At 39.1% G+C, this 16,598-nt stretch overlaps 1 protein-coding gene across 3 annotated transcripts in view; it reads right to left on the bottom strand.

The window, feature by feature from the left end:
* FOCAD (focadhesin) overlaps positions 1 to 16,598 on the bottom strand; it is a 112,730-nt gene that overhangs the window by 53,167 nt on the left and 42,965 nt on the right. For all 3 annotated transcript variants that reach the window (XM_054397472.1, XM_054397474.1, XM_054397473.1), the window contains 5 exons: positions 15,128 to 15,254; positions 5,966 to 6,100; positions 4,674 to 4,724; positions 3,872 to 3,955; positions 2,254 to 2,383 (listed from right to left, as the gene is read on the bottom strand). In XM_054397472.1, the coding sequence (XP_054253447.1) occupies positions 2,254 to 2,383; positions 3,872 to 3,955; positions 4,674 to 4,724; positions 5,966 to 6,100; positions 15,128 to 15,254 (527 nt within the window). The remainder of the gene's footprint in view (positions 1 to 2,253; positions 2,384 to 3,871; positions 3,956 to 4,673; positions 4,725 to 5,965; positions 6,101 to 15,127; positions 15,255 to 16,598) is intronic.

The raw sequence follows: 16,598 nt of genomic DNA, 5'->3' as shown, positions 1-16,598 counted from the left end.
CAAAGGAAAAGGTGCAGCACAGGAAGTTCCATCTGAACCTCAGGAAGTACTTTGTTACTTTGAGAGTGACGGAGCACAGGAACAAGATGCCCAGTGAGGTTGTAGAGTCTCCTTCTCTGGAGACACTCAAAAAACACCTGCATACAGCCCTCTGCACCCTGCTCTAGATGAACCTGCTTTAGCAGGAGGGTATTGGACTAGATCTCCCAAGGTCCCTTCCAACCCCTACCATTCTGTGATTATATGGTATTATTTCTAATTCTCTGACTACCAGGTTTCAGACAAGTCTCAGACATCCACAATGAAAAATTACTAAAATAAAAAATAAGACTATTATACTCCTTCTGATACCCTGTGAACTCTAATAGTTTGGCACAATGTTAACTGAAATGGCAAATAAATTTCCAAGGAGCTTAAGAGGAAATACTGTGCAATCTCACTTTCCAATGCTTCACAGTTATGGTAAACTATAACTGCAGTATCTTCCAACCAAATGCTATACAAAGTCTACTTTTACTGTGTTTATTATTTTTTCCTTAGCTTTGTTGCAGAAATATACACCACAGATCTGTCTGCAAGTTTAGACATTTTCCTATCACAGAAAAATTCCTCACAATTCAATAGTAATGCCAGCATGTAGGCAACATTCTGACTGGAACCTTTTAACTACAGCTGTCATAGTGTAAGTGTTTAACTCTTCAGGCAGAAGCATGTGAAGGCTGCAAAAAAACCTAAAGCGTTTTCTCCTCTTGGAATAATTAAAGAAGAGAAAGGGAAGAAAAAGCAACAGCAATTCAGAGCTTAAGGAATCAGGAAAGAAAAGCCAGAATGGACATCTCACAAGCAGCAATCTAAACTTCTTCTAGAAATTTAAATCGATTTGCTGTGCACTAACAAGGACTTTGGGGAAAAACTCTGAGTAACAGAGACTATTTTCTTAAAAAAGCATCTCAGTCCTTCCGAAAAGTAAGAAAGCAGTAAACTAATCTCGATGTGTAGAAGCAAGATTCTAGTAGAGGAAATGACATAGATTTAGCTCCAATAGAACAGAGATTTTGTAGCTCTTGAACTATTATGGGCATTGCCTCATGAATCCAGTTTCATGCCCTTTCAGTGAAGCAATTTATTCATTAGAACCACCTCTGCTAGCCACTGAAGCTTTTGCTTAACTGGTCAGTGTTGTGTGTGAACTAACAATGGCAGAAGATGAAGGCTTCTCTGAAGGAGAATCTATTCAATGAATGTTTGGCTTGGAAAAGCTATTTGCATCTAAGTTTTTATACCAGCCTGTGCTATAGCTGCATCTTTTTACTCAGTCTTTTCTCTCTCACGTCCATTTTGGTTTCCCGTGTTCTTGGTAAGTTGCCTATCCCAGTATCCATTACACAAGCTTGAGTTTTCCACCCAGATACTCAACTCTCTTTCATGGAAGTAGGTTATTCCAGTCATCCCCACAAAGCTTTTCGACTCCAATGCATGGAGTATTTAATGAATGGATCTTTCTAGGAATCTCCAATGTTGGAAAACACAACTACTACCTCATGGCAATATTTACAGATTGCAATCACACATCAAGATTCCAGGCATTCTAGACACTGTGAAATAACAACGCCTGTGTCCAGGCACTAAGGTCACAATCTTGCAACTGGAAATGAAAGATAGCATTAATAATTGAGTGAACATTAAAAAAAAAAAAAAAAACCACTAAAGGTTCACAGGTATCAAAACAAGCGCATCAATCAGACACCATCTACTGGGAGCATACTTCAGCATCAGTATGAATCACTACAATTAAGCATTAAGAATAGCATTCATGTCTTCATTGATTAACTATATTTTGCATACAGCATTGTTTGCTATTAATATTCTACTAATATTCTGCATATAAAACAGCATGGTTTGAGGTTTTTCCTTTTTCCTGCAGAGCTGCTCAGTCCACTCTTGAAGTTGGACTGGGATGAAACAACAGGCAGCTCAAGTAAATAATAGGCAACTGGCTTTTCCTAAAGATCAGACAAGGATTCTAAAAGTTGTAAGTATTTTTTTTTTTGCACTATCAGGAACTCTGACCCACTGACTTGCAAAAAATGAGTTGAGGGGTTTGTGTTCCTGAGACCTTTTAATTTACATTTTATCCTGTAATTTGGTATTTTCTGATAGAATAAAAAAAAGTTAAGATGACACTCTGTTGTAATAAAGTCACATGCCTGTACAATCATTGTGATTTTAAATCTGCAAAATCATCTCTTTTACCTCCTAGAACAGAAGCTGGTGTTAGAGACAACAGCTTCATATATGAAGAACCTGGAACAAAAAGATATGCCTCCTTCTCCTCTTCTTCATTCATGTCTGCTCCCTCTAGTGAGTCAGGTTCTGGACGTGCCTGAAAGATTAAAAAAAAAAAAAAAAAAAAGAGGAAATGTCACCACAGCAACTATGAAACTTCATTACCTTTCACCACTCTGAGTGCCAACAAAGTTTCAAAAATACCAAGTAAATATCAAAAGTTTCCAATTCCATTAATTTCATTCAATTCCATTACTTTGAAGTTGAAAGAATAAAAGTTTATTTTCTACCTGAATGAAAGGTAAAATTGGTTGATAAAAATCCCATGGGCAAGGAAATCCTGATCTATTATAGCAAAACTAATCTTGACGCTTACAGATTAAACCAGTATTACTTAAAATTAATTATTACTCTGATTCTTCTAAATTAACCCATGTTTTATGCTGTCACTATAATACACACAAAACGTTTCTGCAAGACTTTACTTTTCCATGCTACTTATCAGAATTTGAAAAACTGCCACATATTTATAATATCTTCAATGAAAATATATTCACTCATTTTCTAGTGAGTCTAAAGGAACAGCAACAACAGTACACAGCTATGTACTACCATGAAAGATTTGAGTATGGAAGCATTTTAAGATTTACCTCATTTGATCTTGTGCTTTTCTCTGCAAAATATATTTTTCATTTGTAGGGCTTATGCTGAACTCTTATCAATTTATATAAAGAAAGTATGTTTCTTAAAGTTGCTTGCTCCAATCTTTTTGTAATAGCCAGTTACAACACAAAAATGGAACTGCAGTAAATGTAACTGAAAGTATTTACCATGCCATAAAGTACCAGTAGACTACTGATTATTGCCCAATCTCTCAAAACATTACAAAAAAACAGACAACCAAGAAAAACACCAACTGAAAAGGCACACAGATGACCTTATATATTCATCTCCTTACCATTCTTCATTTTGTAAGGTTATTAAGTCAACTGATCAGACTGAAGTTTCAGAGTTTAAAAGTCCTCTGTAGACCTAAAAGCTTTCCATTATGTACCTCAGTTGCCTTTAACAACAAAACCCCAGTTTTGTTGGAAAAGTTTACAATAGAAACACTGGAAACAGTTTCAGCTTAATTCCAAAAACAACACCTACTTTTCTAACTGACTTGTCTATTTCAGGAACAAAACCACTAAGCACAAGTGTGACTGCAGTGGATAACACAGTTATCACAAGAGCTGCTCGCTGTCAAGACTGCAAGCGTTAACAGAAGAACACAAAATGCAAACCAGGTGCCCAGAAGATAGCCTGCTGATTTAACTAGTGAAAGGGAAAAACTACCTTCTGACTGAAGTGAAGCGCAACATCTCACTCAGCTTCCACTGGTGCCTTTCCCCTGTCACAACTCTTAGTTATGCTGATCATGTATAACATCATCCCATTTCACAAGCAAGAGCTCATGTGCCTTCTGTGAGGCTCTAACGGCTAACTGATAGAAATAGAACAAGGCCTTGCTCCCATTACAAGAGGATACAACTCATGTCAGATGGAAGTCAGATGCCCTTACTATTAAACATACAATTGCTACCTGTTCTGGAAGATGAAGAATCGTGTGTTCTTCGGAGCCAAATGATGAGAGTGATTTATAAGCTGAAATGGCTACAAAGGCATCCTAGAAAATTGACAGCAAGAAAAAGGAAATCACAAGCATAGCACATGGCATTGCTACCTACTGAAAACTCCATATGCAAAGAGCCCATCCACTACTCACTGATGTTAAAAAAGACTTAAAATACTAGTATTTACCTGAGCTGCACTCTCAATTATTACTTTATACATACAATGCAAGCTAGCAAGACCAATTATCTAGGCTTGATAGCAAACATTGTTTGCTACACTGTACTACTGTTGTGAGGTTAGCTTATGTAGAAATATCCTATTTATATACAATATATATATTTAATATAATATTTTTATTATATTAATATAATTTAATTAATATAATTTAAGAAGATAAATATATTTAAAGTAAAATACTTTTATTCCACCAGCCCATCATGACAATGGTCCAACATCCCCATTGTGTAACAACACTCCAGCAAAGAATTGAGTTAATTGTCACAGCTGCATCTTTGCCAAGAGTGGTTCACCATGTCAAGGCCGAAGTCTACAGGAGATGTCAAACTAGTCTGTGTCACAATTTTCCTTGTGAGTGGTGGACGTTAGGACTTAACCCCTTTCCTGCATTACAGTGCTTCAAAAAACAGTCTTAAGTCAATGTCAAGAAGAAAACCCCATAAGAAAATGAGACTGCTAACACTAATAACCTTCTCTTGATAGAAACGTGTAAAACTTAATACACCAGTTTCACTTTCAGTTTTATCACCTACCTTGCTTTGTGTGTTCTTCCAAATGAAGCTGACTACCTGAGCTTTGAATTTCTATAAAAGCAAACAAAACAGGCATTCAGATTTTCTTTAAAAAGATAAGCAGTTGAAACAGAGGCAGTTAACTGAAACAAACTGATGCCACATCAACATACACTGAGCTAAGAAAGTTCACAGAGACACCTTCCACTAGATCAGGTTGCTTGAGGCCTCATCCAAACTGCCCCTGAACACCTCCAGGTGAAGGGGCATTCCACAACCCTCCTGGCAACCTGTTCCAGTATCTCACCACCCTCACTGTAAAGAGCTTCTCTGTAATACCCAGCCTAAACCTGCCCTCCTCAAGCTTAAAGCCATTGCCCCCTGTCCTATCACTACAAGCCCTTGTAAAAAGTCCCTTCCCAAGCTTTCTTGTACCCTTCAGGTACTGGAAGACTGTGATAAGCTCCCCCCAGAGTCTTCTTTTTCTCCAGACTGAAAAGCCTCAACTCTCACAGCCTGTCCTCATAAGAGATGTGCTCCAGCCCTCTGATCATCTTCATGACCCTCTTCTGGACCTGCTTCAGCAGTTCACAGGATCATAGAATGGCTCAGGTGGAATAGACCTGAAAGATCATCTACTCCAACCTCCCCACCATGGGCAGGGAAGCCTCTCAACTGAACTTGATTGCCCAAGGCTTCACCCAGCCTGGCCTTGAACACTGCCAGAGAGGAAGGCTCCACAGCCTCCCTGGGCAGCTAATTCCAGAGTCCCACCACCTTCGTACTGAAGAAGTTCCTAAGACCCAGTCTAAACCTGCTTTCCCTCAACTTAAAACCATTCCCTCTTGTCCTGTCATTAGACACCCTTATGAAATGTCCATCTCCAGCTTTTCTGTAGGATCACTTCAAGTACTGGAAGGCAGCTACAAGATCTTCTCTTCTCTAGGCTGAATAACCTCAGCTCCCTTAGCCTACACTCAGAGCAGAGGTGTTCCAGCCCTTGGATCACCTTTGCAGCCCTCCTCTGGACTCACTCAAACAGCTCTGTGTCCTCCTTTTGAAGAGGACACCAGAGCTGTCCTCCCACTCCAGAAGAAAACCTCTGATTAACTCTGCACTGGAATTTCTATCCAAACTCCCAGGATTTACTAAGGCAAGGTAAACCGTGGAACTGTATGGAAATGTACATTACAATTAACCTGAACTAGGCAGTGGGGGAAATTAAGACATATTATGTATAAGCAGGTACATTTAAAACTCCTATACAAAGATACACTAAAAGAAGAGACTCTTCCTATACCATGACTGCATACCTCATATTTTTTTGTATTCACTGTTAATGAGGGAACAAGGGCAAACAATTCATTCAGCGCTTTCAAAATGAGAGGTCTTGTATCACAGCTCAGCTTTGGTGACAAAGCATTCCACGTAGAGCAGATGCAAACAACCTGGAATGAAAGTGGGAGGCACCATTACTAACACTAATCTCTACTTGACTTTCCTCCTACTTGGGAACAGGAACCAATAACAGCATTCACAAGAAGAAGTGAAGACAAAAACAAAACAAAACAACAACAACCACCAAACAAAAACCCCACAACAAACAAAAATCAAACAAAACAAAGAAAAAAAAACAACAACAACAAACAAAAACCCAAAAAAAACTAAAATAGGTAAGCATGTTAAAAATCCACTTAAGTCTCACTGTATGTTAATTAACATCATGTAATAAAACTTGCCAATACTTCATCAGATAAAGCAGGTAACAGTAGGAATAAATGAGACACTTTTATCAATACACATAACACTGTAGATGTATCTTCAATACAGCACAACTGTTCTACTTCTTCAGGTCAAATTAGCTTAAGAAAGAAAGCTGCTTCTGAGCGTTCAACAGGATGAAAGCAGAGGAAGCTGTGTTCGCTTGTTGCCTTCCAAAACCAAATGCAGTTAGTCTTTAAACACAACCAAATCCAACCAAATTTGAAAAACAAGAATGTTAAACTGTCAGAAATAGAAAAATCATTGGGAAATGTCAAATATAATTAAACACTAATACTACAGTTTCATTAGCCCTATACAAAGCAGGTCAGTTCTTAGAATTTACAGTAAGAAATCTCTTCACCAAACCAGAAACATGAAAAACCCAAAACACTGCCATGAAACTATAAATAATAGTAACATCATGCTTCAATAGCTAACTTACAAAACTGACAAAGGTAGTTTGAAAACCATGTAATCTCTCTTCATTGTGCTAATGACGACTTTGGCATCTTGTTCTTTGTTTTGCAAGTTCTTACAAAATAGTAACTTCGGCCTTTCAATTCTGCCTTTGCAGTTATACTAGAAACCAGAAAGTAGGAAGGTCAAACAGAAGCTCAAATAACCTCAGATACACTTTTTCCATGCCAGCTATTAGGTCCAGCAGGAGTATCTGCTGCAGGTTTCCATGCTACGAACAATCCAGCACAAACTAGAAAAATCATGCCTTCTTAAGCTCCTTCCCCCCTACAGGGGCAAATATTTGCAAAGCAAAGGAACTTGTCATTACAGGTTATAAATTAAACATTCAGAGCACCCTGTACATTTTGGTTCTAGGGATGGTGTTTTTTTCACTGATTTGAAATCACTGGGAAAGGGAAAAAAAAATCCTCCAATGAAAAGACAACACTCTCCATAGAAAGAAGTCTAACATTCTCTTGAATATCTATAAGGAGTAGAGCAAGCTGACTACTAAAGTTTCAAAATTAGAAGTACTCTGGTGGCAAAAAAATACTATCAGAAGAGAATTCTCAAGCAGATGCAACACACCCTGAGAAGCATTGTAGCATTAGTTACCCAGCTCAACATATATGATCTTTATTTATATACACCAATATCCAAAACCCGTATGAGATTTTGTCAGCTGTAAGGAAAAAAGTTCTACAGCACCTTGTTTCTCACAGTCAGTTTCATTAGCACCAAACAAACCCTCTCCCCATTCACATTCAATGTTTGATAAGCAACTGCAAATCTCTTGGTTTTCTTGCCAAGTCAGTCTCACTGACTACAAGATCACTTTTTGCGTTTAAGTTCATGCACTTTAAAAATATAAAGTGGCTACGAAGAAGGGGGAGACTCCCTCTTTACAAAGAGTCACATGATAAAGACAAGGGGTAATGGGTACAAGTTGCTACTTGGGCTATCTGGACTGGATGCCAGAAAAATATTTTTCACCATTTGAACTATTAAACATTGAATAAACTCCCAAGCGAGGTGGTGGATTTCCCTACATTAGACAGTTTCAAGGCCCAGCTTTACAGGGTGCTGGGCCATCTCATTTGAGCTACATTCTTATCCTGAAAGTTCAGAGTACATGATTCTTGAGGTCCCTTCCAACCTGCTATTCTATCAATTGTAAGGAAAAAAAATGAGTGTGAAATTGTTAAGCAACTTGTCATCAAGCACTTGTTACAAAAGCATTTTGATTTTTCAGGCAGAAGGTCCTCTTGAAGTAAAGACATCACTGCTATGCAGCAGTATCAGAGCTGAAATTCAAGCCTTTTTCTCTTTTTCTTAGTGTTGAAGTCAGCACAGCATAAATGTGACAATGCAGAGGAATTTTTTTTTAAATCTGCAAGCAATGACTTCCAAATGAAAAAAAAAAATGGCAGTGACCCAAACATTCTTGATGCTCAGTTTTATTTCCAAGAAAACATAATTCAAGCTTCAGAAAAGAAGAAAGCCTGCTTTATTCAGAGCACTCACAAACAAAAAAGCATCCTTACAAATGTCAATACTTCTATTCAGTAATGCTGAGGAAGTCTTTTCTGTCTACTGCTTATGTTCACCATACTTTATGAACAGTTAACAGCAGTATACAGGAAGATACCAAGCTGACCTAGGGCCTACTTTATAGGTTCTTCTTCTGGTCTGAAAGTGATTTGAATAATTTTATACATACGGGAAGCAGTCAAAGAAAATGGCCTTTCTCACCTTCCAAACTCATGGGAAGTGTTGAAGAAGTAAGCATCACTCTGGTCTTCTTGGAAACGGAATGCAACAAAACACTCATCCTCAACTTTAAATCCATTCACTGCTAATACCCCTATCGCCATTATCCTCATCACAATGCTCTCTCAGTACGAAGGGAACCTTACTTGAACACAACTGCAGTCTTTCAAATAACCTAGAAAGCAGCTGAGAATAGAAAGCTTTTAAATGAGACTCGAACAACTCCATCTCTTAGCAACCTCAACACCTCCTCCTAGAGTAGGCAGAACAGAAAAAGAGGTAACCCAGTATAAGCATCATTCTTAATACAACAATTCAGTAGCAGCAGAAATGCAAAACAGATTCCTCAGTCTGTCATTATCCCCAAATGCATCATAGGTAGCTACTCTTGAACCATTTGTCTCCCTCTCAGTAAAAAAGACTGAATCAGTATACCCAGACAGTAAACCCATCAGTAACCAAGGCACCACTCAGCATTAATCATTAATTGCAGAACACCTCCACATCTTTCATGATGATTGTCTGAGATTCAGAATCTCCTTTAAACCACAATTGGGATAAAGGCCATCACTGTCTTTCCATAACATGTAATCACAGCAAAACCCACCAGACACATCCTCTACTGCAAAGTGTTAGACTTAACAGCCAGCTGCAGAAATACCTGCAACTTGAAAAAGTAAAGGGCATACCACTGTTTTGCTTAAGTGCTACACAATGTGACTAATAAACCCACAGAGTGGAAGAAGGTTTAGGTGGACAAAGGTGATGTGCCCACAAAGCTCAGAAAGTGATGCAGAGTGGGACTGACTACACCTATTGCAAAGAAACTTGACTTAGGAGAAAGATATATAGCTATAAACAGTTCAGTGGATCAACTGACTGTAAATGTTAATACCTAGTTCATTAAAAGAGTGTGAACATGTCCCTTAGTCAGTCAGATCAGCATATGTGGGAGTGAATAGGTGACTCAGCCAACTTAGAGTATAAAAAAATTGCACAGCTAACAAAAGAATTTCAAAGAGAGCAATAGGCTTAAGCTGTCTTCAACCCTACCAACTGCAGATGCTCAGCACTGCACTGGTGAGTGGTTATTCAGAGACTGGTAATGGGAATCACACTGGAGTGGTGATAGAACTCTAAGTTTCAGTTGCTGTATTTTGTGAAGTATAACTTTCATCTGTATTGTGATTTTGGTATCAAAAAGGTCTTTTAGAATCTAAAATCCTGTGTAACAACTACCTTCAAGTATTACACATTACATTCTCCACGCACTACATTCTCCATGAACAGCATCTCCAAAATAACCTGGACACAGAGTATCAGACTCCAAAACATTGTGGTAACAAATTATTACCCTAGCTGCCCTGTCATACTGTGGACAAATATAGAGCCACAGAATCCTTTTGGCTAGAGAACTCATTTAAGATTGAGCCCAATCATTATCTAACTTTACCAAGTCTGGTGCTAAACCATGTCCCTTAGCACCACATGTCTGTACAGTCTTTTAAACATTCCAGAGATAATCACCCCTGAGAAGCCTATTCCAGTGTTGGATTAACTCTTTCAGTGAAGAATTTTCTTCTAATATCCAAGCTAAATCTCCCTTGGTGCAACTTAAGGCCATTTCATGATCCAGGAATAAATTAAATAATAGTATCTTCTTTTCAAAACACATTTTGTCCGATACTACTAAACCAGCTGACTTGACAACATTGTGGCATCACTGATGCAGAATTACCATTATTAATCCTGAGGATTAACATCCAAATCACTCCTCAATACTATTGCCACAGAAAATTTTGACCACGGTCATTTTGTCTGCAGAGGATGTCCACGTTGAAATGCAAAATGCACACACTGAAAATTTCAGCTACAACATGAGACTTTTTTTGTGGACTACACAAATAGTTTTCCCGTTTCTGCTAACAGATTACAATTACTTGGAGTACCAGTTTCCTTAATTTATTTTGTCTGCAACAAATCCAACACAAAGTTGAAGAACAAACAAGATGTAGGAAGATAGCAAACCTTTGAACAACTTCTGAGAGGGCTATGTTTAGTCTTTGAGTTGGAAAGAATGTAAACACCTTGTAACTGAAGAGAAAGACTAGGCAGAAGTTGACTGGGTATGTTGAGAAGCTTGTTTGTCAGTATTAACCTATTGTATGATTTGCTTGGACCCATGTCAGTGAAAGGATAGCCAAGTAACATGCTGGTTAAAAGCCACTACTAGTGTTTTAAATTATAAAGTTTAAGACAATGTTTATTAAAAGTCACTATGAAGAAAATGAAGTTTTCTTAAGCTTCGAAAAAGTAGTAACTTCTCCACCTGAAACACACTGGTGAACTTAGACTTCCTAAAGCTATTCAGTGTTCAGTGTCCCTCAAACTATTGCTCTATATAGCTTCTTACACAAAGTGCAAATGTACTAGCTATCATCGTAGTAAAACAAGGCTAGAATTCTGTTCCAGCTGTGAGAGGAGGGAAAAGAAAAAAAAAAAATGGTGCAAATCAAGTGTCAAAATACATAAAATGCCAAGGCTTGGGAAAGCAAAAATAGGGAGAGGAAGAAAATAACACGATAGTATCAGCTAGATTACACTGGTGCATCACATATCCTTATCAAGTGACAGAAAATCTAAGTTGCCACTGTAGTGAATGTTTCCAAGATGAAAAGAGGTTGAGTGCCAAGGGCAGGTGCAGGAGCAGGAACTGTTTGTAGATGACCTTTAAAGGTCCCTTCCAAACAAAACTATTCTATGATCTGAGATAATTCAGTTGTAAGAGGAAAAAAGTAGGTTTATATGTATTTATATATCCTTGACATTTCACCTCTCAAAAATCAAGAAATCTCACCAGTGATGAAGATGCACTGAAATGGGTTTTGTTAGCTGACTTGCAAATCGTGTTACTAGCTCCACTTTCATTCAGTGAGGGCTTAAAGCAAACAGTTCAGATGGGGAGGGAAAAAAAAAGCAAAAAAGAAAACCAAAAAACCCTAACACCATCCCCCCAGAAACCCCAAAACTACCCAATCCCTCAAAAAAAAAAATCCCCCCAAACCTGAAAAGCCACCCCAAAAATAGTAACAAACCAAACCCCCCCAAAAAAAAAAAAAACCAAAAACCAAAACAAATCCCCAAAACCAACAAACCCCCCTCCCCCTCCCCCAAAAGAAAAAAAACAACAACCCAGCAGCACTTTCAGGAGCAGTAGCAAGTAACAGAGAAATCAATCTAAATGGCAAATATCTCACAGTGGGTGTTCACCAAATGAGCCACACTGAACGCGGGACAATAAGGTTTCTAGTCAATTAATTTTACTCACTCTTTCAGCATGTGGAAAAACTCTTACCTATATAGAGTTCATCCTGTTGGCCTGGCAGCTCTCTTCAAAAGCAGATCTGCACAGGTAATGAATTGCACCTGCACTACTGGCAAAAGAGTTCAAATAGTAATTATGATGCTAACTACATATAAAGTAAGGCGGAAAGAGAACAAGGAGTAAATTGTACATGATAAAGTGGAACTGGGAGAAACTTGAGCCCAAGAGGACGGTAATGATTCTCTGATAACATCTCAACACAAATTCACTTTTTTTAAAGCCTACAGTTTCCAAACAATATCCAGCTTTGTAATTCCTACTAGGTGTTATACTCAGTCAATATAATTTGTTCTCACACAGTTTTTTAGTTCATTGTATTATTCTGTTGATTTCTTTCTGATCAACAAAGCAAAGAAACACACAGTGAGGGAATAGACAGCAAGAAACCACTTCAGTAAAAATCTTGGGAAAGGTTCTGAAATACTACACTTAGCATTTTCAGTCTTGAAAGTTTCTTCGCTTCCATACAGTACCTGATACGTGAAATCAATTCGATGCCAGGAGATGGCTTTATAAGGAAGTACACTGGCTTCTGCTGGAATCACTGCTAAACTCAGACCCAGCTTTGACAAAGCCACATGGTGTACAGGGTTCCATCAACTAGTCAATGCTACATATATGAAAATGTTATTTGCTGCATTAGTGCAGAAGCATCATGGCTTAGGGTCTAAATCTGCTGCTGTTATTCAAAAACCATCCTGCTTCATGCCAGCTTCAAAATTTAAGTGATGGCTGGACAAAGTATTAATGGGACTTGAAGTTCAAATTGTAACAAGAGAGGTTTCCTGTTCATAGAATCATAGAATCAACCAGGTTGGAAGAGACCTCCAAGATCATCCAGTCCAACCGATCACCCAGGCCTACCCAATCAACTACACCATGGCACCAAGTGCCTCATCCAGTCTTCTCTTGAACGTCTCCAGTGATGGCGACTCCACCACCTCCCTGGGCAGCCCATTCAAATGGGCAATCACAGTCTCTGTGAAGAACCTCCTCCTAACATCCAGCCTATACCTCCCCCGGCACAACTTGAGTCTGTGTCCCCTCGTTCTGCTGCTGGTTGCCTGGGAGAAGAGACCAAGCCCCACCTGCCTACAACCTCCCTTCAGGCAGTTGTAGACAGCAATAAGGTTGCGATTGCTGCTTTTGGGTTCTGGGTTTTGGCCGTTTTCCACTGGTATGGCAGCAAGATGGGTGGGATTTGGTTATCTTGTTTTCTGCTTTATCCTGCATTTTTCCTGCATTTCACTAAGGTAATTGTGCATTATGTTACCTTATTTTGTTTTAAACTATTTATCTCAACTTGTTATCTCAGCCCAGAGCTGTTTTGTGTGTTCCTTTCCCTCACTTCTGTGTTGTAGCACAAGAAGTTAACTGACAATTAGGTGCTCATTAAAATCCTTCACCTAAGCAGTTCCACATGGAGAAGAACAAAGAGATTAAATCCATTTCCCATGGTTATCTACAGTGACAGTGGCAGAGAAAGAAAGTACCAAAATAAAACCCTCTGACCAGTCTCTATGATTACATCCTTTAAGGTTTCTGCACTGCAAACTGGAGTCTAAACACTGAATATGGGGCAGACTACATTTCTTACCCCAAATGGTTACATAGTTTACCAAACCACAAAAAAATTCCCTATTCAAGTTTCAGTATACCTGGATGGCAGATCTACTCTCCTGAAACATTTCACTGGCATTAAATTGGGGAAACAAAGATGAGGAGGGCCTATACTAACTAGGACAGGAAAAATTGGTAGCTGTCCAAAAAGCGATTCTATCCTTCCTTCCATCCTGAATAACTGGAGTTGTCTCAGCCTTCTAACTTCTCAGCAACAGCACAGAACATATTGTCTTAAATGAGGTTTTTACAGTATGATGTGACATTTGTCATAAGCCTTGCTCATGCTTCTTTTGTCTAAATATAATCCAGCCTGGAAAAACACTGCTTGAATACTGAGGCCGGCATGCAAAGAATCTGTGAGACCTGAAGAACAGCAAAACTCCATACCAAACGCAAACACAGTCATTACCCTGATGAAGTTGGTTCTTAGCAGGCATTGTCTGAAGCTTTGTAACTGCATTGAATACTAATGTGTGTGGACTGCAACCATTTACTGTGTTGCTGTCGAACTGCTGACATCATTGCAAACACACAGCAATAGCTGGATTTTGTTGGATTGGCCTCACTGCAGAAAACACAGCACTAAAGGTGATTTAGTGGATTTAAAAAAAAAAAATCTCTTTGGCAGAGAATGGGTCATTAAATATTCCTGCAGGCTATCATTTGTCCACTAACTCAGACGGCCCACATAGTCCACAGTTTGTCTATAGCGTGATTCACAGCATATCTGTACCCTGCATCCACGTCTGGGATGTCTTTGTGAAAACAAAGAGCCTTGGCTGCTGACTCAGTGATATCATAGGCACACAGGACAATTTGGGTCAGAAGGGACCTCAAGATACTTCTACTCCAACTGCCTGCTCAAAGCAGGGTCACTATGAGATCAGACCCAGTTGCTGAGGGTTGTCTCTGAACGGAATATGAAACCCTCCAAGGACGGAGACAGTACAGCCTGTCTGGGCAACATGCTCCAATGCTTATTTTCCCCCTTTGTCAGTAATTAATGAGTGCATTACAGTAAAACAGAAATCTGCCTGTTACAAGTGATTTCACTACATATCAGGTACACTATGTGAATGAGACTCAGCAAAGCAGACCAGTAAGAACATATCAAAAATTAGATAATTTACATATCTTTCAGCTAATCAGGATTACGTGCCAAACAGCTGTTCTTTTCAAATCTCAAGGAAAAACATATGAAACGATGTCTTCGAAACAAACCGCAAATCTGACCTAAAATTCCAACCCATGCGCTGAAGGGCTGACATGCTGTAGTAGAAGCTTACAGTACAATTTCTCAGAAAAAATTAATTGATGTTAGAAGAGATAATTAAACGTGTAAAATGAAAAACAAAAAACATTCTGCAACAACCCAGTTTGATCCTAAAAGAAAAAAAAAAAAGGTCAACCAGGAAAGAAGTCCATGATCCACAAAGAAAACATGAAACACAGGGACAAGCCAATTTCATCTTACCTCAGCTTCACAAAGTGCCTGAAGACCCTGTAACACTATGGCAGCAGGTGAAGCTTGATCAGGTTTTGTGTATTCATTTAATACCCGGGAAATTGCAGCCAACATGTCTGCTCCGTGCTGGTATGGTCTAAAGGCAAAATCATAAATGTATAAGGAAATATAATACAATGAAAAGATATATATTATAGTATCATGTACAACACGCACTTGCAGCTCAGAGAGAAAACCATATCCTAGGCTGCATCAAAAGAAGCATAGCCAGCAGGTCAAGAGAGGTGACTCTGCCCCTCTACTGTTCCCTTGTGAGACCTCACCGGGAGTACTGTGTCCAGATCTTGGGCCCCCAACACAAGAGAGCCATGTACCTGCTGGAGCAGGTTCAGGAGGCCCACGAAGATGATTAGATGGCTGGAGCACCTCTCCTGTCAAGACAGGATGGAAGAACTACATCTGTTCAGCCAGGATAGGAGAAGGTTCCAGGGAGACCTTGTAGCTACATTTCATTATCTGCCAGGCATCTACTGGAAGGCTGGGGAAGGACTGTTCAGAAAGGCTTGTAGCGATAGGACTAGGGGCAATGGTTTTAAACTGGAGCAGGGTGGATTTAGGTTAGACATAAGGAATAGGCTGCCCAGAGATGTGGCTGAGATCCCACCCCTGGAGACATTCAAGAGCAGACTCAATGAGGCCCTGGGCCCTGAGCCTGATCTAGTTGAAGGTGTCCCCACTCACTGCAGAGAGGTTGGACAAGATGACCTTTGAAGGTCCCTTCCAAACCAATGCAGTCTGTGAGTCTGTCAACATTCATGCAGACACACAAATCCTAGTTTACTCACAAAAATGTATTAAGTACTAGTTTAATTTAAGCAGAAACTAAGACTAAAACTGGGAAGAGAAAAAAAAATACAAGGGAAGATATGACAAAGAGCTCTAAAGGCTGAGTGACATGAAGAATTACATGAGTAGGCATCGAGTTCCAAATAAACGATCACCAAATGGTTCATCTTTGGAACTTTTTATCCCAAGATTTTGTACATGCTAAAAGATTACATCATTCAAGAAGAGACTGAGAAGGAAAATCCACATTTGCTATTAAATACACTAATCATTGCTTCGTTGTTGCAGCCTCCTATAAATACTAAATAAATTGGTGGAGGTTCTGGCAGCAACAGTCTTTTGTCCCTATTACATCAGGCAGGAATGCTTTTTTTCCACACTTATTGCTGCTGCTGTGTCATTTCTCTCCTTCAGTGACTGCACAGGCTGCTTTGCTGTCTTTTAATACTCATTCAGTTTTACTGGGGAGTGTGGGGAAGGTGTCAACTTGCAGATTCAAGTTTCTCATACTGTTTATTGAAGAACCTGGGGCAAATAGCACCTGGCTATTTACAGACCTGAAACATTCATGCTTCTATTTCCTTACACTTCCTTCCAATAATTCCTAAATGATCAACATGAATACACCTCACGT

Source organism: Indicator indicator, chromosome Z, assembly GCF_027791375.1.
Source record: "Indicator indicator isolate 239-I01 chromosome Z, UM_Iind_1.1, whole genome shotgun sequence".
Classification (NCBI taxonomy): Eukaryota; Metazoa; Chordata; class Aves; order Piciformes; family Indicatoridae; genus Indicator; species Indicator indicator.
The sequence above is the reverse complement of the archived record's forward strand: the minus strand, read 5'-3'. Positions and strand labels throughout refer to the sequence as shown.